The sequence below is a fragment of the Echeneis naucrates genome, chromosome 15 (assembly GCF_900963305.1).
Source record: "Echeneis naucrates chromosome 15, fEcheNa1.1, whole genome shotgun sequence".
Classification (NCBI taxonomy): domain Eukaryota; kingdom Metazoa; phylum Chordata; class Actinopteri; order Carangiformes; family Echeneidae; genus Echeneis; species Echeneis naucrates.
The window spans coordinates 5,628,188-5,649,251 of record NC_042525.1 but is presented as its reverse complement, the minus strand read 5'-3'; the positions used below and the strand labels follow the sequence as shown (position 1 = coordinate 5,649,251).

General features: G+C 42.5%; 1 protein-coding gene across 2 annotated transcripts in view; it reads right to left on the bottom strand.

The window, feature by feature from the left end:
* mcu (mitochondrial calcium uniporter) overlaps positions 1-16,553 on the bottom strand; it is a 46,728-nt gene extending 30,175 nt beyond the window's left edge. Inside the window, exons 1-2 of one of the 2 annotated variants that reach the window (XM_029521746.1) lie at positions 16,389-16,553; positions 14,668-14,670 (exon numbers count right to left, since the gene is read on the bottom strand). In XM_029521746.1, the coding sequence (XP_029377606.1) occupies positions 14,668-14,670; positions 16,389-16,505 (120 nt within the window). In that variant the 5' untranslated portion in view covers positions 16,506-16,553. The remainder of the gene's footprint in view (positions 1-14,667; positions 14,671-16,388) is intronic. The other variant, XM_029521745.1, reaches the window with a different exon arrangement.
* Between the last annotated feature and the right edge of the window lie 4,511 nt (positions 16,554-21,064).

The following is a 21,064-nucleotide window of genomic DNA, read 5'->3' as shown; positions in this document are numbered from 1 at the left end:
TGTAGTACATAAAGAGAATATGTGCAGCCTGTTGTCTTCCAAGAGATTCTGCCCCCAAGTAACTAACATATATTGGAAAAAGTGATTCACAGTCTGATGTGCCCGTTTCACCCCCATCCCCTCATCTTCCACTGTCAGTTCTTCTTCTTGACTTGCTCATTCACCCTCTCGGCAGCTTGTTGTACGAGAAAGGCAGTTAGCCCCAGGGAGGTGGAGGGGTAAAGAGGGAAGGAAACCGGGGAGGCTGCAAGCAATCATTTGTCACCAAGAGGAGGGACGAAGAGAGTGAGATAGAAGAGAGGAAGAGCAGAATTAAATGAAATTTCCAACACATTAAGCACACCCTGGTACATGCTGACTGCACAGGCAGGGGGATATAGAGATGGGTGGGTGGGGGCTGTGGAGAGTGGGCACTGGCCGTTGAATGCCTTTTATGGCCACAGAGAATTGATCCAGTCTCAGGGGTTCCCTGGATGTGCCCAGACAACAGAGAACCATACAACGACAGGAACTCAAGGTTAGACAGTTAATAACCAATCCTAGTGGGATGAGTGAATGACAGACGCAAAGTTAAATACGATCGTAGACAGTCACATAACCCAACGACCAGCCTCTTCTCTCAAAGACCTTTATTTATTGTGTATGTGTGAGGAGGTGGGGAGATTTGCTGCAGGGCTGAACAAAGAAAACCAAAAATAGCCACACTCTGGACAGTATCTGCCTACACGATGTATCACCTCAGAAACTTGCACATGCATGTGACACATTAACGCTTCCCTTCTGCCATTTATTCGCTGTCTATGTGAGATGCACATGTGTAGGTAAACTAGGAGGTAACCTGGCAGGGGAGTGCACAGAGGCTGACAGCTTGGCGTCGCCTGCTGCAACAGAGATGAATGGGGCGGGCTGAAAACTGCTTTCATTCATAATGGAATACAATAACAAAGCAGCTTCATCCCCAGGTGTCTTCAGGACTGGGGGGGCCGGACAAGAGGCAAAAAAAGGGAAGCTATGGGGGTGGGGGTGGACTATAGAACAGGATATGAGGCCTGTACAGGCAGCACAATGGTACTTCCCATAAAAAAAAGATAATCAAGCATAAAACTATTGTTCTGCTTTACTGCCCTCTGTGTTACCCAAATAAAACTTAAAAGGGCATAAAGAGCGACACAACACTGTTTGTGTTGTCTGAAAGCTAGAATGGCCAAGAAATGTCAGAACGTACACCGCAGAGTCTATCACACTTCAAAAGGCCGTGTTCTCCCATCTATCTATTAAAAAGGCCAGATTATGGTCTTGTAAACAAGAATGACATAAATATAAAGAAGCAATGAAGGTCGAAAGGGAAACTTTTTGAGGCAAACTGCAGGTATGATAGGCAGAAACGAAACCAGCAGCATTGTTTGGATTTTTCCATTTGCCCCCCCCCCCCCCCCCATCCCCCCCATCCCAAAGACAGTTGTGGAGATACAGCTAATGATGAGCAGTACAGGGAGGAGCAGCGTGGGTGTGAGGGGGAGGACGCACAAGAGAGAGAGAGAGACGGACTGATCGAGCATCAGAGAGGAGAGGAAGGACTGCTGCAGAAATTTTTCGCAGCCTGTGTGTCCTCACGTGTCTGTTGGCCTTTGCGTGTGTGTGTGTGTGTGTGTGTGTGTGTGTGTAATCATTACAAAGTGTCCAGTCTTCACATCAGTGAAATCCACAAATAGCAAGTTCCACCTACTGGCACAAAGCTATAGAAAATAACTGTCCAGTGACAGAAAGGGGCACATTTTCAGTCTTTAAAATGTAGATGTCGACAGCAGTATTCATACCAATATATATCAATTAATAAGTATCTTTTTCTGAATTTTTTTTCCAATGATTCATAGCAAAAGTTGGTCCTGTCCCTATTGTCGAACACTGTTGCTGTAAGGGCCGACGGCAAACTGAGGGAGGCGCAAAAATGAACAATTCTCAAGTATGAGGTGGCTCACACTTGATACTGTTGGGTTTCCACCTCTTACTGTACAAAGCCAGCAGCTGCATGTGTGCCTCCAGAAAGCAGCTACTTGTAACTGCCTGCAGTGTGCAGTTTGCACACAATAATGTGTCCCACATAGGCAAAAAGACCTATCCTGATTGCTTTTTGAATAACCCTACAAGTGTGGAGGCTGCCATCACAGCACTGCAGCTCAGCTCTGACAAGAAATTGAGCCTAAACTGTAACTCTACCCAACCACATCTATCAAGGTTTTAAAGGTCTCTCATTTGTTTCCGCTGAAGCTGGTTTCTACAGGAAATATTTTGTTATATTACAGGCACATGGGTTAGTCAGTTGTATGAGGTGGCAGGGGATTTTTTTCCCCGAGATATATCTAGATCGATATCTATCTATCTATCTATCTATATATATCTATATATATATAGATATATATAGATATATATAAAAAACCTTTTAACACACAAAATGATAATCAGTCAAATTCACACACAGCTGGGCTGTTGTGTTTGTATTACACTGAACCCACATCGAATGGAGTGGATACTTGGAATGATTTTCAGTTTACTAGTGGGTACTCTCTTCTGTGAATTGCATTAAGCTGGCTATACTTGCTATACGGACTGAGAAATTCAAAACGGGGTATCAGAAATATAGCATCAAGGCCACATGAGTAACATTCCTACTAATGTACTGATTGCAAGCACCATATGTCGAACTGCTGACCTCTCCTTTAGACCTGCAGTTGTATCCCCCTTACACCGGATCAGGCAATACGGTGTGATTTATATAATTGTCACCACACACACACACACACACACACACACACACACACACACACAGCCGCAATGACCAACAGTATGACGGTGCTTCTTAAGATCTACAACATTTAGTGCTGCACCATCAAATGAAAAGACTTCCTCAAGCAAACCACAACAAAGCAGCTCCTGGAAGTCACAGTCAAGACTCAATAGCTCTTAAGTTTAAAAAAAAAAAGAAAAAGAAAAAGATGCAGTTACAGATCAGTAACTGGTAGAGGCAAAAGCTGTTAAGGGTGAACTTCAAACCTCCATGTGCCCTCCTGTCATACATACAACCACCACTGACAAGCTTAAATAACAAGTGCTGATCATAGGTGCCAGTTCTAGTAGCATGTCTGTCTCTTAATATGAGAAACTTGGTCCAGCTGTAGATAGAAGAAATGTATTTTGGAGTGTAGGAAGACGTCAGATGAGTTATGAACAAAAATGGCAATAAAGAGAAATCCAGCAAAAATGAAACTTTCTCTGGGGGCATATGTAACAGATGTAAGAAATGGAAAAGATAAACCTAAAGTAGTAACATTTCTCTCCAAGCTACGGTTGAAAAAAAATTATTTTTATTTAATTTTGCATAAGCGTAGGTATAAATTTGAAGGAAAGCCTTGAAGGCAAATCAATAATTCAAGACTGGAATGAAAACCGCCTGTCACTGTGCATTGTAGCGTTACATTTTTTCCAAAGAGCCAGCTGAATGGGAGGTAGTGAAGAGTGAAGGGTAGTGGCCTGCTGGCCAAGTTCTGGAGAGGGCTTTTTACTAAGTACATGTCAACATGGAGAAGCATGTATAACGCCAGATGGAGGCTGAAAAGAGAATGGGTCATTTGTGCGAGAAGCTTAATGATAATTCACTAGATCTAATCGTTGGTGGCTGTAATAATCACGACAGGAGGGAAGAAGGACATGTGAGGCAGTTTTAGTGTCTCTGCCATTTCAGTGGGGATGCTCCTACGGGTGAAATCAGAAGCTTGAGAAAGACGCCTTCTTTGCTACTCTACACTTTTTCAGGTTTGAGGGACTGACGGCAATATTGGAGAGGCTATTTTTGTATAAGAACTAGAGAACAGGTGAGGATGTGATGGATAACCTGGCTGCTGTGGAAAGGAAAAAGTGTTATCCACCCAATAGCAGCATTGGGATGCTGCAGTAACTTGTCTACTTTCCTCTGTCCTCACTTCAATCTCTGCCTTTCTTAGTGTATGCACTTTCAACAGCCCGCTGAGGTCAGATCTAAAAGATGACTCAATACATTGGAAATTTTAAAATACTGGTCATGAAAAGAAAAAAAAAAAAACAACAACACAGCAATTATGTTGCTATTCACATAAAGTAAAATATTCCGACAATACCCTGCTCCCATCATCTCCTCACTTCTCAGCCCCCAGCCTGCATCCCTTTGCTTTCCCATCCATGCCGTGTCCAGACAGGGATTTCCCCAGGGTTCCCCTATGGACCGGGTCGGTAAAGGCTCTGGCAGTGCAAGTTGAAAGCTCAGCTGGCAGTACATCTGTGATCTGCTCTGTTGCCAAGCTCAGCTCTTCTGCATCCTTGCTGCTTTACTTTTTTTTTTTCCCCCCTGAGAAAACAGCAACCAGCCTGTTAACCGTCAAACATTTGATCTGGATGCTGCAGCTGTATGGAGGAATACCTTTTCTATCATATTATTTTCCTGCATAAGGCAAACCCTACAGGGGTTTTACCTCAATGCCAGAGTGACAACAGCAAACAGCCACGCCCACTCAAAGACCAACACCCTTGAGGTACAACTGACACCTACATAAGCAGAACAAGGAAACTGACTGAAAACATTCAAATGATTAAATGCATCTGCCACAAGTAAATACCTTAAGAGAAACAGAGTGAAGCACAATTGTTCTGCAGCAAACAAATTCAAATGTCTTGAGATTCCAGTGTATTTAATAAACTCGGGTTGCTCCTACTCTCAGATTCTGACCTAGAGAAAATTTTATTTGAATTTGCACTTGGCCCGCATGCATGCGGGGAAGGATCAGTGCTAAATTTGCTTTGCATACAGTCTGTGCGCGTGCGTGGTACAAAGCTATCCTGAGTCGACTTCACAATCAACATGATTTGCAGGACCTTATCATAATACTTGTGAATCAAAATGTAGACGACGCAGAGAGAGGCAAGGTAGTTTTTATTTTGCTTTCACACACTGACTGGAATTCAGCCCTGCACATCATATCTGTGCTCACAAAGCCAAAGCCCAATGAAGACTGTCTCCATGGAAATACATTCTCCAACAAAGTCTCCTTTCCACCATCTCCTCCATCCTATTTATAGAATGGTGGAGTGCTAGCTAACTGGCAGAGGATGAGTAACAGTGTAGTGAGAATGGAAATGTCTAGTATCCCAACCTTTCCATTGCTGCCTTTCTTTTTGCTCATTGCTTCATTTCAAATCAAAAAGCTTTGAGCAGGCGTTCCCACAAACAGCTGACTATCTCCAGTCCCACAGGAGAAAGCATATTTCATGTGAGAAGCTTGTGTGTTTGTGTGTGTGAAGCTGATGCAAGGCCTTTGGAGTATGCACGCACACACGCCGGCCAGACATCAGAGAGAAGACAGCAGGCAACGGGGGTCACAGCTAACCTCCTGTGGCAGAAGGTCGTGGGACTCTGTGGTTAGCTGCTGTTTGACCTTCACGTGTGGATTGAGGATGAGAAAACCACAGGCATGTCTCAAGTCGAAGCTTCTTCCACAAAGTCCAGCAAGGGGGGGGGGGGGGGTGAAAGAGCACGAGCAGTAAGAAGACCCCCCCTCACACACACATCACCTCAGTGCCTTAAATGCAGCAATAACAGACTGAATACAATGCTGGAAATCAAGAAAACAAAAAAAAAAAAAAGTCCTCCTCAGTCATGCTGATTACGCTAATTTGCATTAGCCTACATGAATTAATGATACCAGACTGCAGTTTCACCACAAAGATGGGCCCCCGACAAACAGCACGGCGTTAACTCGATGACCGAGAACAACAATTATGGCCGTCAGCTTTCGTTAGCAAACACACTCACTCTCAATGACCACTAATGAGACCACGAATCACCATCATTTTATTCAAACTCTGCCTTGTCTGTCAGAGCCGCTGTTGTTTTTGCCGAACATCCCTCCTCACACCTGATAACACCGGCCGGGAGTCAAGAGTTAATAGTTCTTTTGTTTTCCACAAAACAAAAGAATTTCAAAATCACTTGTGTGGCGCTGTCCCGTCAGAGACCAAATCAACAATGGGTTATAAAAACAGCTATTTACATAAACAATTTACTCTCTGCCCCTCTTCCCGGAGGTGCATTTGAGCAGAGATTGTATCTCTCACACGTCGTGCCCTCTAAGTCCTTGCGGACTTTCATTTAAAAGGAAAATTAACACCTATTTATGTGGTACAGCGTTTCTGAATATCCCATCCTGTTATGAAGTTGGGCGGGTCAATGACAATATATTGCACATATGCATATAGATTATGTGTCATACTTTTCTACACAGTTTATAATGAGGTAGCAACTTTTTCTTTCTCAATCAAAACGTGATGGTATAAGGTCATCGTGGTCAATGATGAAACCAATGGGCAAGGACTGTTTTATGCAAAGTTTGGATTTTTATGGTTTTTATGCAGAAGAGAAATGTACCTTTGCTTTTAAAGCAGCTAACGGGAAATTACCCGTTGTGTCACAAATTATAGTGTGTATGTAAAATGAATCATGCAACAACAGGTGACTTTATCTGTGCTGCCGATGCCATTCCCACTGTAGAGATGAACACATTGTTAGTCAATCTGCTTTATGTTCATTGGATAGTTTCATTTGCAACAGCAGGGAGGAAATTCGTTAGAACCTTAAAGTCACATTGGAGTAATCATAGTGCACATGATGGATGAGTCTACTGATCACTTTGCTCTCATGATATATAGTTGGATTGTCGCTAAAAAGATATTTAAGTTCGACTCACACATTGCACGTGAATGGGCAAGCTAAATCGAATTCACTGCAGTGCCATCTGTCAACCGGAAGACTACATTAGTGCCATCCTGCTTCCTGTATCGTCAAAACCATGACATGATAATTCTGCAATATTTCCCAGGACGAGCAACATTTGCACAAAAACCTCCTCTAATAGGATTATCTGGTCAAAACCTACACAGCACAAAGAAATATAGAATACCATTAAAATGGCTGGCTGGTTTGAGTGAGGCTCCAAAGTGCTGAGGCTGCAGAAAAAAGCCTTAACCACCACGGCAATACGACAGGTCTGACCCCTCCCATACAACCCCAGCTCAGCCTTCTGAAACAGACATGCTTATTACATGTATGTTTCCAGCATTTGAGCCACTAGTGTTAATTAAAAGAAACAAGACTCAAAGCTCAGACCCCTGATTCATTTAAAACGTATCATTAAGCACTGAGATGAGAGAGGCTTCCTATTAACAGGAAAACCTTGAGTCAGGCCGTGGGGAGCGGACACTACTACTACAAAAAAACAAAAAAAAAATAAAAAATAAAAAATACTATAAAGCAAAAACATGCAGCCTGTGGGCTTATAGTTGATTTTTGGACAAAGGTGGGCATTTCTGTTTGCCCACGGTGAATCCCCTGTGTGTGCTTGCATCTACCATGGCACTGCTACAATCTGGATAATTACAGTGCAAACAAACTGGGCGCCACGCCGAACTGAGTCTTGCTTGTTGGGGCCCATTGACTCTGTGGATGTGCTCAGACTGTGATCAGTCTCAGTTAAGGCTAGGTTCTTGACTTCTGGTTGTGTAATGAGGTTGCCAAAAGCATCATTCAGAAAATACAGACTCATTTCAGGGACAGAGCAGGCTGGTTACGATGAACAAAACAGAAGTAATGAAGTTTTTGCAAGCCAGCATAAATAAGTGGCAGGCATCCTGTTCTCTTATTGCAAACACTTGTACGCGTGTGCCTTCTCAGATACTGTTTATTTATGTTCAAAGGCACCTTTTCATCTTACAAGTAGCGAGCTTCCTCAACTTCGCCTGGCTGATGTAGGGTTTGCTAACCCATGTTATCATCAAAGAGCAACATTACATTGACTTTTTTTTTTTTTTTTTAACTATTTTTGGGTATGAAACATGAAACTCTAGCCTAAAGTACACCGTAAAGTGTATTTGTATCAAAAATTAAAATAAATTTTACAATTGGATCTGTATTACCAATACCTTTTTCATGTGTTGCATCTTGGGTTTCTTTTGATCCATAGAAAATGTAATGACAAGTCTCATTTACATTTAAATACCCTTTAAAGGGATAACACATGGCAAATGTTCACCCTTCTGTAATTTGGCCTTAGCACTAAACATGGACTACATGCATGCAAGTTTGAACAAGCTGTATTGTGATGGCTGTAACTAATGCGTGCCAACCACCGAGGGTAAAGCGAGCAATATGAACTGGTGTTAACAAGAAAACAACAAACAGCAGTCTGCCTGGCATCACGCCTCCCTGAGCCACCATGGAGAGATAATTCCTCCCAAGCCAGCGCACATTCCCAGTAGCCACGATGACCCCCCAACATAAGCATGATGTCACAGCTCTCTGTGCATCCTTTTTACCCGTGACCAGCTGAGCCCTAGTTTCCATGTTAACTCAACACCACAATGTTTTGCCACAAAGAAATGCATGAAGATTTACCGTCCAGCTGAGCAGGCCCATCGGTCCTCTGTACACCCAAGAGATCACCTGCCCTTATCACAGGAGACACTGGCTCTTTTTTCTCACATCACCGGGACAGAAAAGGTGTAACGAACTTGAAATGTCAAGCTCTCTTGCCATTAACCTAGTACATCCATCCTGCTAGAACAAAAGGGCTACTTAAGAGTGTGTGTGCGTGTGTGTGTGTACGTCTGTGCTCAAGACAGCAACGCTATTAAATCTCCACTATTCAAGTTTAAATTTGCATTTCTCCCTTTTTTAAACTGATCTGTTAAATAAATGCTTTATTTTCCTTTGAAATTGTCTCATTTGCGACGAGCAGATGCATGAATTGTATTTTGCTGAAACGTACAGGAAGTTCCTAAGTGGCTTATGTATACATCGATCATTTACAGGGCGATGTATTGACATAGTTTGTCAACGATCCTAAATGCATCAACATACACGGTCTCATTTTGATAATTATCAGAAATTCATGAATGTTTATATTCACAACTATCTGAAGTGTTAAAAAGTGTTTAACACTTGAAAGAGTGTTTTTATCTGTATGTAATTATTTTTCTAGAAAAGGGGGGGTAATGGATGCCTGAGTCAAACTAAAATTTGGAGACAAAATGTGCCTGATGGTTAGCTGTTTGTAATAATCATTTCAGTTCAGCTGGCAGAGACATAGGAAAGCTGTAATTAGACGCAGCATTGCTCAGCCAATTCCTTTTCAATAAAGGAGGTGAGCTTGAGGCCGGAGGAAATCTCACATCGCTGCATCCCAATGTTCCTCTGAACGTCTTCCCAGCCATTACTCCACTAGTCAGTACAGTGGGACTCATTCATACATAATAGGCAGCAACTGCAATTAAGAGCTGCCTCGCTGTTGGCAGTTAAGCCAGTTTTTTCTCCTCTGCTGCCTGCCTCACAGTGATGACTCGCGACTTGCCCTGATGTGAATGTTTTCTGCTTTCCACTGCATCATTTGTAATTCAAGGATCTGTCAGAGTCAGCTTGCCATACTGTTTTTAATCCAATCAACAGCACAGTGTAGATAAGTGAGATCTTGGTAGGAATAACAGGTAGTTTGTGTTCTAAGTATACAGCTCTGTCAGGGGGCTTATGAGGAACTGCTCACAAAATAATGACAGCTATGTAGTTCAGGATTCATTTAAATAGGAAGGTTACATCCTAACAGGCTGGTGCTACCGCTGAGACAGAGGTCCCACCTCTGAGTAAAGGAGAGGACACACCTGAACAATGAAAAAGTTAGGAAAAATGGGAAGTAATGTGGAAAAGCAGCCAGCATTCATAAGTGAGAGTTACGCAGATATATATCAGAAGCTTGGTTGTCAATGCCCACTGTCAGCGTCGGACAGCATCTGTCCTCCTTTTCCTGTATTAATTCACCGTCATCTTGTATAAACAACAAACAATCAATAAGAGAGGTCAACCCCATCTTGCCTTCATGCTAATTAGCTGCATATTAGAGAGTCTTGATATTTAGTTGATATAGGTTCTCTCAAATTCAACTCCGTGAAGAGCGAACAAGACAGGATCAATATGCAAGAGGAAGCAACCGCGTCTCATCCCATTTCTGCTGGAGTTCATTTGGGTGAGACAGCACCTCAGGAGCAGCTGGTAGGTGGACAACTCAAACAAAAGAAAGGCAGACAACCACACATGAGCAGACTCGAGTAACACATTAGCATATACATGAATATTTGCAATTAAAGCTGGCCTATTTTTAAGGTTTTCTGGCCTTAAGATAAAATTAGCTGCCCCCCATGTAATGTTCCTGCATTGTACTGTTCTTGCTCCTGTGTAATTTTAAACATTCCAGGTCCAAAGAATGAGCCCACAACATTGGCCGACACATAATATCCAACTGTTATGCACAATTATGCAAAGTTATTCAGAGAGTATACGAAAATGGTGTCAGTGGCATTACAATAGTTTCACAACTGAAGTAAGAAGGAAGTTGTTGACCAAACAAAAGCCGAGCACCTCAATCGAGAAACATTCTCAACTCACTGTCACATATTTTTTGACTGATAAGGATGCAGCTGACCCTCATCTGTCCGGTCTAATTTACAGTGCTGACCCGGACAGATTTGATTTTTGGTCACAATAATGAGGCCAACCCACATCTAATTATTGTCACGAAAGGATGGACTGCAAATGACCTTCAGGCTCCAGCGGCAGCCTCACCTGCTCTCCTGGCAGAGGACACCACCAGCCTGGCATACCGGAGATAAAGGCGGGGGGGGTAACAAAGCGTTTGCTGTCATCCATCATTGCATTACAGACGTTGGCCTAGTTTAATGTCCTTTTCAGACTTGACTGGAGACACACTGTGCCACACACAAACATGGGAAGCCGCTAATTAGTCGATGCCAACAGCAGAGGTTCACCAGTCATTTAGCACCTCAAGGGTGAATTCCCTACCAGAGAATTAATAAAGGTTTTGTACATCACAGTAGTATCCTCCATTAGATTTCTAAAGCTCAGCTGTAATGAACAGCTGATTACAGAAGCATTTGGCTCCCAGACTTGTGAGGAGTTGACGTAAAGCATCAAAATCGTAACTGTGTGGTTAAGCTCAGAGACAGATGGGGGTGTGTTGCAGTACTAACAGAGTACTATCTCTAGTTAAGTGTCTTAACACTGAATCTTTTTACCTTCAAGGACAGTTCCTTTGACCACAGGGCAAACAGCTGGTGAGCGTGAGAAAGGTTACCGTGCTGAGCAGGTGCTGACTTAGAAAAGAGGAGCACAGGGGAAACACGCACTGGCATATGTTGAAAGCTATTGGAAAGCCCAGGAGGAGGAAGAGAAGGCAGCAGTTTCACTGACCTTCTGTAGAAAATAATGCAATCATAAAACTATGAAATTTACAGCTGTTGTGTGAAAATACCTGCATTGGACGCTGCTCTATATATTGCTCAGTCTCAACTAAGTTCAGTTCCACCATAGCCTGAGGACAGATTAAGCAGAACATCAAGTAAACATCTGACGGTTGCATCATAATGACCCACTTTAGTCAACAGGATGCTGAACTGCTGAAGGGATATTATCTCTTCTCCTGCTTATTTTGCAACCAAAAGTTCAACCAAAAAAAACTCAAGAGTTAGTTCAAACATTCAGATATCTCTCTGACCTGTCAGCCTAATTATAAGTGGTAGAGAAGGGTGACAGGAAACAGCTTGAAGTGTCAACTCCTCAGTTGCAGCTGACCTTGGAACATATTCTGGATACCAGGGTGATCACAACCTGAGCTGACGGGAGCTCTGTCAGACACACCGCCTCTTTCTTCATCACTACGCCAGGGTAACAATGCAGTCTTCGTCTGGAGGTGAGACAATCCATGATTTCAGCAGTAAAGGTCACGACACTGGACAAAACACCGAGTGTGGCTTGATTCGTGTTTTTAGTGAAATGATGGGATCCTGAGTTCAACCGGGAAACATGACATGCACTCCTCATGTTGTATTTTGTAATTGGCCGTGATGCCATTAGATGCTGAGATAATTTTTCTGAAATGCTGGCATTCCTTTTTTGTTCTGTGTCATGTCCACTGCAGCCAAAGTGTCCCCAAAGGAGAGAACCTAGAGTTATTCTCTAGCTTAGCTTTACAGTGAACATGAATTCTTAGATATGGTAAGTGACTGAACAGCAGAGAGTCATTTTTATGAGCATGTTTTATGAACACTCATATTAACCAACATGACACGGATTAAGTTAGTGAGCAGTTCTAAATGTCATTTTTGCTACATTCTGAGTATTACCCCCCGGGTAAGCCCACTGCACACTGCTTTAATGTCAAGATGACAGCAGTTAGAAGCCCTCTTAACATAAATGAAAAGTTGAAGTGGGTGCTTGGACAAAGTTCAACTGGGTTTCCACAGCACTAATACCAGAAACATTTTCTGTGATGACAGAATTGTATTGGTAAAATGTAATGTAAACCATTAATTCTGTTGTGCCACGTTTATGATGCCTGTGATGAGTACGTAGGGTGAATTTCAAAGGGAAAGGTTTTGCCTTTGCCATCAGTGTTGCACATGTTTGCAATACTACCTGTTTTTTTAGTCAAGAACGTGAGGAATGGTGGGTTACACAAGTTCAGAGCCATGGAATTAGCCAGTGCAGTTTCATCATGTTGATGGTCAAATCAATGAGCTGCTGTACATCCATTTTACACAATGATCCCCTGTTCACACACAAACAAAGGAGAGAGACCAGCAGCACTAAAGAGACAGTCTATTTTACAACACAACAGCAACACACCCTCAGTTCTGGCAAATGAATTCCTTGTGACGAAATCTATGTTTCTCCAACGGAAAAATTTTGTCATTTTGTATCTAAACACGAGTTGATGCTAAGATAGGCAGGCTGCCGCTCAACACGAACAGACTAACATGCCTGCCTGGCAATGCAAGATTAGCTGCTTCCCGTCCAGAGCTCTTCAAGCCACAATCTAAAACTAATTCAAAGAGTGAAGAGGTAGGCAGTCAGTCGGGGAATGAACTGACTGAGCAACACTTAAATGTTTCTGAATGACCTCTGAAGTATATTCTATAAACTAAATGACATCATATTGCCGAAGTGATCCTGTCATGCTGCCAAATTGATAGTTCCCATTGGAGGAAGAGGGTCCGCTTTGTGTGTTCCCTCCCTAAGCGGTTTGAATTTTACTGTCCATACGTGTTGCTAACAATAAAGAACCTCATACAGCTCGCCTGGCACACAGACCAGTAATGTGGAAAGTGTAAGTGTATGAGGAGAGATATCGGGAACATGGTACAGTATACAGACCGACTGGAATATCCAGTCAACAAATCAATCTTTTTCTGTAACTTTACCTTTGACTGACTGAAATGGTATATCCATTTGCCTTATATAGCCTAGAAGGAGTGCACGTGCAACCCTGCAGGAAAACTCAAATCAATTTTCTCACCCACCAAAGAAAACCCTCTTGGTTTCACTCACTCCATGCCCATTAAAACTGCATCTGCCTGCAAATAGTAACCTAATATATATATAAAAAAAAAAAAAAAACATGGAGCAGTACAGCAGTGTGCTGGCCATTGAAGACTCTCTTCTAGCAGTGACAACGCACAATAAAATCTTACGACAGTTATGACTTTAATCATCATAAACCTCTAATATCATTACATACAACATAACAGTCAATCTATCTTCAGCATTGAACGTCATTCATTATTTTGCACACACGTGTCGATCAACTGACCCCACATTGACGGAAAATCTTTAATTTGTCTTAAAAAGATGACATTCATCATTACATGTCAAAATGTTTTTTCCATAAAATCTACCTGTTTTCCTTTCCACTCCTTTGCATAAATGGGAGATTATAGACGTCATACAGCCTAGAAACCAGGACTGCATAAATGAAACTGCCTAAGTGGACAGGTTTATCAATCATTCAACTGTCTTATCACCTTCAGCAGACAACAGCCACTAGCCGACAGTCACTCTCTTATCACACTAATCCGGATAACTTCAGCAGGAAGCCTGTGAAGCCAGCAAGGATGAATTAGTTTACTCCTACACTGATTGGATTAAAAGCCAGGAGCGGGCTTTGACACCCCTAGCCCCAAGTCCACGGCCACTAACTGCTCATTTTCAATAACCATTTCATCTTAAATGCAAATAAATAATAATGATTAGATATTTTTTACTCCAATAAACCAAATATTAATTCAGCATAGGGAAATATTTATTGCTTTACTCATACTATAGAAAACGTCACTTCAACTTGTAATTCATAACTCTTTAACAACAGTTATTTATTCACAATGACTCCCCTCCTCTGCAAGAATTCAAGGCAGCCACACTTAACATGACAGACTCAATAGTAATCCAACATGGGTTAAATGTGAGCCTCAGGAGCCGACAGTCTGCTGTGCATCCCAGAGGAGTTGACCTGTCATGACTGCAGTACGTCATACAGGCATGATACTCATTTGTCTTCAGGTAGCATTTTTATGTCTTTGCAGCTACGTGTCCCAACAAACAGACACTATATGCTTAGTTGCAACTCATTAGCACGTGTTCCTCTGCAGCTGCATAGACATAAGTCTGGAAAGAAAAAGAGTCCCCACACCGTGGGACTCTCGCTTTACAGCCGAGGACAGCGGCTTGGCCGTCACACAGTAACACACCTGCTTTAGGAGCTGCTGCCGCAACGCTTCGATGGACAGAGAAACTATTTGACAGGCAAACAAAACTACAACCTGAGTAAGCAGAAATAAAATCAGAACCTGTTATGACCCTCCCTGAGGAGATACAGTTCACCCAGATAAATATGTTACAGTTTAAACAGAACCAGTTATTTTAGAAAAGGAGAGACAATTCCTCTCCATGGGGGCAAATGTGCTCCATTAATATAGCTCACAGCAGGTGACAGCATGGGGGCTGGTCAAGAGTATTGGGTATTTTGGTAGCTGCTTAATCCCCAGACCGGGCTACGTTGGCAGGAAGGAGAGCCTCATTTGATTTCACAAGGCCTATTGCAAGTGTCTGCCTGCTTGTATATGGGAGGGGTTCGTAAAAAAACAAGAATGAGAAGCGCGAGACAGAGGGAGTGATCTGTGTAGCAAAGGGGAAGACTCAGAAAAATGAGAGCAGAGCGGTGTTCTTCGCTACAGAGGAGGGCCCACTCAGTCCTGGGCTGCAATGACTTCCTCATTCCTTCACATTCAGCTCCATCCTGAGCTTCACCTCCTCTCCCTGGGCAGCTGAGTTTCAGCGGAGAGAGTAGGTCAGAGGAGCCAGAAACAGCACGTACAGTTATAGTATTACTTTGCAAACGTGATTACCTTCCAGTTATTGTAGGCAATTTTGAGGTCATATCTACTTCTACGGTGTCTGTTTGAGCAAAGGACCTGAATCAGCTCACAGGAAAGCCCAGGATCTCCCAGCTGAACGGGGAAACACCCGCAGGGAGGGGAGAAACAGCAGGCTTACTGGAGAGTCTGACATCATAAGTGTGGGCTGTCCATGTTTCTGTAAGTTTCATATACATGTGTGTGTGTGTGTGTGTGGCTTTCTCTTCCTTTCACACAGGCCCGAGTGTGGTCTTTCTCTCTCCAGCTCTGTGTAGACATTCATTATTGTGAGTTTCTGCTGCTGCTGCTGCTGCTGCTGCTGCACCAGCACGCTGCAGTTCACACCGTGAACCATGGAGCAGAGAGATGATCTGCAAAACTGCAGCCAAATAAACCAAACAAATAAATGACAGAGGACTGCTCAGACCAGCCATCCGTCATTGTTGCTGCATAAGAATAAGACAAGCACCCCCAACACCTCCTGCAGACATTAAAAAAAAATAATAAAAAACCAACACCTCCCATTCAGATGCGCACACACACCGATCAGACTGGATTGGGCAGGGGGAGGGGTAAAAAAAAATGTCTGCAAAGTTGAAGGAGAAGACATGAGATGTGGGGCATAATGTAGGGGAGTTACAGTAAACGGCGGGGCAGCGCCGGTGGGTGGGGTGGGGTGGGGTGGGGGTGTAGATGAAGCGCTCCAAAAAAAAAAAAACAAAAAAAACAAAAAACTGCATTGTCTCTGTCAAAGATCCAGATCGGGAATAAGCTCCGGTTCGGGACACACCACACATCATGAGTCATCTCGTGCCTCACCTTCCTTTGCGGCCAAATCTCTTTATAGGAGCCGCGGACGGAAAATCTTGAGGCTAGTTTTAGCTTCACTTCCTTAGCCGGCAGCGGCGGCTGCTGCCGCTCTCCCTCCCGGTCAAACCCGCCCGCCTGCCCGGTCCTCTGCTGCCCCCCTCCTCCTCCTCCACCACCCACCACCCACCACCCATTCTCCGCTTCCCTCTCCGAGCCTGCAACGCCACACACGTCCTGGGACTCACCGGTCTTATGTGCTGATGATGTAGCTGTGAAGAGACAACAAGTGCCGGGAGGCTGCCGGCCGCCGCTCCGCCGCTCCGGGACAACAGGAGGACCGACCTGCACACTTTAGCAGCCATCTCTGGACTGACACCGAGACGAGAAGGAGACTGCTGCGGGCGGACCGAGACGCACCGAAGGGAAGAGGGAGGGCGGTGGGCGGGTTGCGGGGCCGGACTACGGCTCCGCACACATGCCCAGTGTTGCACCAGTGTGCATAGTTAAAGCGCTCCTGCGATGGCTGATTCAAAACGAAATACAATGCACAGTGACTGCGTTTGACTAATCACTCATAAAACTCCGATGATGATGATGCATTTATCACTTAAGTCCTGTGCAGAGAAAGTACTGTGTTTGCATGTTAGGTGTCGCTGTGTAGTTCGGCAGAATTAAGAAAAAGCTGAATTATAATTGTACCTTCCTCTCTCAGTGGAGAATAGTTTTTTGTTTTTTTAGTTTCTCTGTAATAGCCTACTGAAATGTATTGATATTGTATTGGAAATCAAACACCCCATAGTGAAAAAGCCATTAGAAGAAACTGATCCTATGTATCTGAAATTGGAAATACAATTACAGTCAAATGTGTCCAAATACCTGATCGCCCCATTTTTGATGATTTTCCTGTTGCTAAATCAAATCAAGGTTTTCCATGATAGATGCATACTGTAAAAAATGATATCCACGCCTGCCAGCCTGTCTGTCTGTATTGACTCTCTCAGCTATTACCACAGACAAGCTTGACATTCAGTCTGGAGGTGACTTCTTTTCGGAGATCTCAAGGTGTCATGAAACAGACAGACAGACACAATATGACTTGTTAGGCTAAGTCTTGGCAGTCTTGCTATCATTAGCCTGGCCATCCCTTCCACTATAACTGTTTCTAATATTAGACTGTCCTTCAGTCACTCTTGTGACTGCGTCCCCAAAGAGAAACCTACAAGATCAAATCTAATTGAACTGATTTCTGATGACATTTAAAACAATATGCCCCCCTTCCCCCCCTGCCTCCCCCTAATTCGTAACCATTTGCAGGCATTCCGGTCCCTAAATGGTAGAACACAAGGACCAACAGTCAAGTATGAGGTGTTTCGTTTAGTAGAATCAACCAACCGCTGCAAGTGCAGGTAATAGGAGCAGTAATGGGTCTATTTGGTCAATGAATGTCGAGGAAACTCCCCTTGGTGGAATGTATTCTGTTCTCCTTTATCTTTGACCAAGCCTGTCATTGAACACAGTCTGCCATACCTGGATCGGTCAAGGGTGAATCAGATAGCATTCAGTATTAATTTACAAGAGTAAATATGTTTGAAAGCTTTTTTTTGAACCAATGTATATGATCACCTAAGAGAATAAGAAAGAGAGAGGTAATAAAAACATTTTGAATGGAGATTTTTTTTTTTATTGTTGTAGATTCACTGCTCCAGAGTTTATCTCAGTTTCTTCTGTAGTTCTTCAGGTGTATTGTGTCAGGCTGTGTGGGTGATGCAATTTAAATGCAAATTCTCAGATATTCTCAAGGCCTTGAGCTCTATCGATTCACATAATTTTTCGTGTGATGCCAAACACTACCATGCACTGACTCACATAAACCTTTTCACTGCAACTTCAACTGCACCAGGCAATATACATTTGTACATGGTGTGTCAGCAGTTTGAATGAAAGAAGCTGGGTTAAAGAAAATCATTGCCATCAGTTGTACTAAAGGTGATTACCAATGCCTTTACCAACTCTTATTCAGACCTCTATTGGAGATTGATGGATCCTAATGTGACCTATGGTGTATGTGGAATGATTTCAGTGACTGGACTTTTCTGCTAAATATCTATTCATGCAACTACTAAAACAAGAGTAGTTGCATAACAATTATATTAATTGAAAATAATGAATTATCCAGCTTGGGGAAATTCAAACGATGGAGCACATTTTGAACTGTACCCAAGCCCCACAATGTTACCTGGTTTATCCAACTGCTGCAGTGCTTGCCTGTGCCAACTACTGGAAGGACGTGATATATATGATGGCCAGACACGAGGAAGAAGAAGCCAATTCCCTCCGTAAAGATGGCCAGTAGCAATGAAGAAACATGGTTAATAGTAACACACTGACTTAAAAATTCCATCCAGTGGTTAAATATAAGAAAGCAAACAAACAATATGCTCAATATGAGCAGGACAAATTCAAGGGACAAATTAAGATTTATGGCATTCAAATATAATCTGTGCTGACGCTAATTTTCTTTTTTCAGTTGTTCACCAACTGTAATTAAAAGAAATATTTGAAAGCAACACAACAGTTTTAAGAAATTCTGCATCCATATCTCAAGGTCAGGCATGAATGCACAGAGCAGCACACAAAATGAGCTCTGTAGTCTCGTTTCAGTGTATATATGTGTGTTTGTGCCAGCATGAATGTGAATGAAATGTTTCTGCCCTACAAAGATCCCAATGTAAGCACACATACCTGTGAATCTAACTCTGCTTGTCACGCCACCAATAAGGCAGTACCTAAGCTAAACAAACATCTAATTACTTTGTGCATGCTGCTTCTTCATTTTGCAAACTCTACGTGTAAAGGCTCACCCACACCATGCAGTGACATAACAGCTGAAACTGGAGCCTACTTTTGTCTGCAGGTCTTCACCTGAGCTGCCTTTCACTATTATATGTAGGTGCAACTTGTGGATCAAGTTTCACCGTAGCCTTCATTGTCCAAAGTAGCTCAGCTGGGACATGGGCACACAAAAGCTTTTGTCATCACTGTAAAGCCAACACTCCCAAATATGTGTGTGTTTATGTAATATGTGAATGTGTTAAGTTGTTTGCCCTTATGGATTTGAAAATGTCTGTAGTTTGGGACACTCGTGTGGTTTGTGAATGAGATAACCCAATGCTGGAGTTAGTATTGTTGTGAGGTTCTTCAAAGTCAGTATGAACTTTCAGTAGTGGACAGTTAGATATTGTGATGGGAATACTGCAATAAATTGCTTGCACTAACGAGGGAGGGCTGCAGGCACAGTTAAGTACAACCTTCTTTATTAAAATGAGAGGAAGAGCGAAGGGAAGGGTTGGGGGTATGTATAATTGCTTTTTGTGAAAAAAAAAAAAAAATAGGTAGTAACTTGTAATAGAGAGGGTAACTGGCATTTTTTACCGTGGTATGAGCACATGATATGAAAGTGGTGCTCTGTTAGACAAATAATTACCATAATGTCAGTGAGGCTTTAATGAAAACAGTAGCTCAGATGCATGCAGCAGTGATAAAATATCGTATTGGCTCACAGAAAACACTCACAGAGAATTGCTGTCCCCTGACCTGACCACAGGTCCATTTGTTATTGCAATTGTTGTATTGATTGGGCAAAATATTGACAGAGGGCTCAGATTCTGGTCCAGCCTGTCTGTCCAGGCTGTTCCATTTATAAATTCATTAAATCATACCCTCCTCATGTGTCATGAATCCTCAGAGGAGAATCTTTTGAATTCATTTTACACAATTTGTAGCTTAAGATTCAGTCAAGTCATTAAACATCCTCTTATGATGCCTTGTACTGAACAAAATTTCTTTCAGATCTGATGATCTGGCAGAAGCAAAATTGCTGTGATCACATCCTTTATCTAACACAAATTATTTAACCAAAGATGGATGACAACAAAAAGAATATGTTGCTATCAACAATATGCAGGGTGCAGTGTTTATCACAGGAGTGATGCAAACAAAGAAGTAAATGGCCCTCATCTTGCTATTACAACTACACAAGTGAATATTTCTAGTCTGAATGATTGCCTAAACTTAATAACTAGATTTCTTTGCTTAACAAACTGCATTGAATCTTTTTACCTTACCCAAGAGCTAAGAGGTAAATATTACAGACCGCAGTGGCAACTGAGCTTTCTCAGAATTTTTTGTGTCAATGGCACTTAATAAAAAATCAATGGACCAGGCGTCTATCAGAGAGGCTTTACACAGAGCAATTTGGTTCAGCATCTTAAAATTGTTTGTAGGGTAGATTTTAATAACAGGGTATCAAGAAATATGAATGCATGAGTTGATTACACCGTGTTAATGTGTGGAGGGGCATATGAACTACTCTGGTATTTCTGTCATTTTTTTGGAGGACCCAGCTGGTGTTTGACCTCAAGTTAACAGTAGCTGCTGTTCAGCATTGCCCAGCAGTCTATCTTCAGTTCACTCATAATATCATTAACACTGATGCCAGGTCACATCAAGCAGAAATCTAACCTGCACTTTGATTTGATGTGATGAGCTCATGCGACCTGCAGTCATTTATGACACATTGTCAGGCAGCTCAGCAGCTCCCCAGGTTTTCCTCTAATATTATGCATTCAGTCCAGCAAATATGCATTCAAGGAAACAATTATGAAGCCACGCTGCAAAAAGGAAAGTCATTTGATTCTGATATATATTAATGTTGTCTCTCTATCAAGCCATGCATGTTGACAGCTTGTGTGACTCCTCATTTCCCAATCCTGTTATGTTATCAAATGAGTATTTTTTTTTTATCATAAAAAGAACTGGCCAAACTTTATTTATGTCTATTATGTCTATCTAACCCTAACCCTAACCCAAAAATGCACAAACAGACTATAATGAAATGGTAAATATTGTTTAATGGACAATC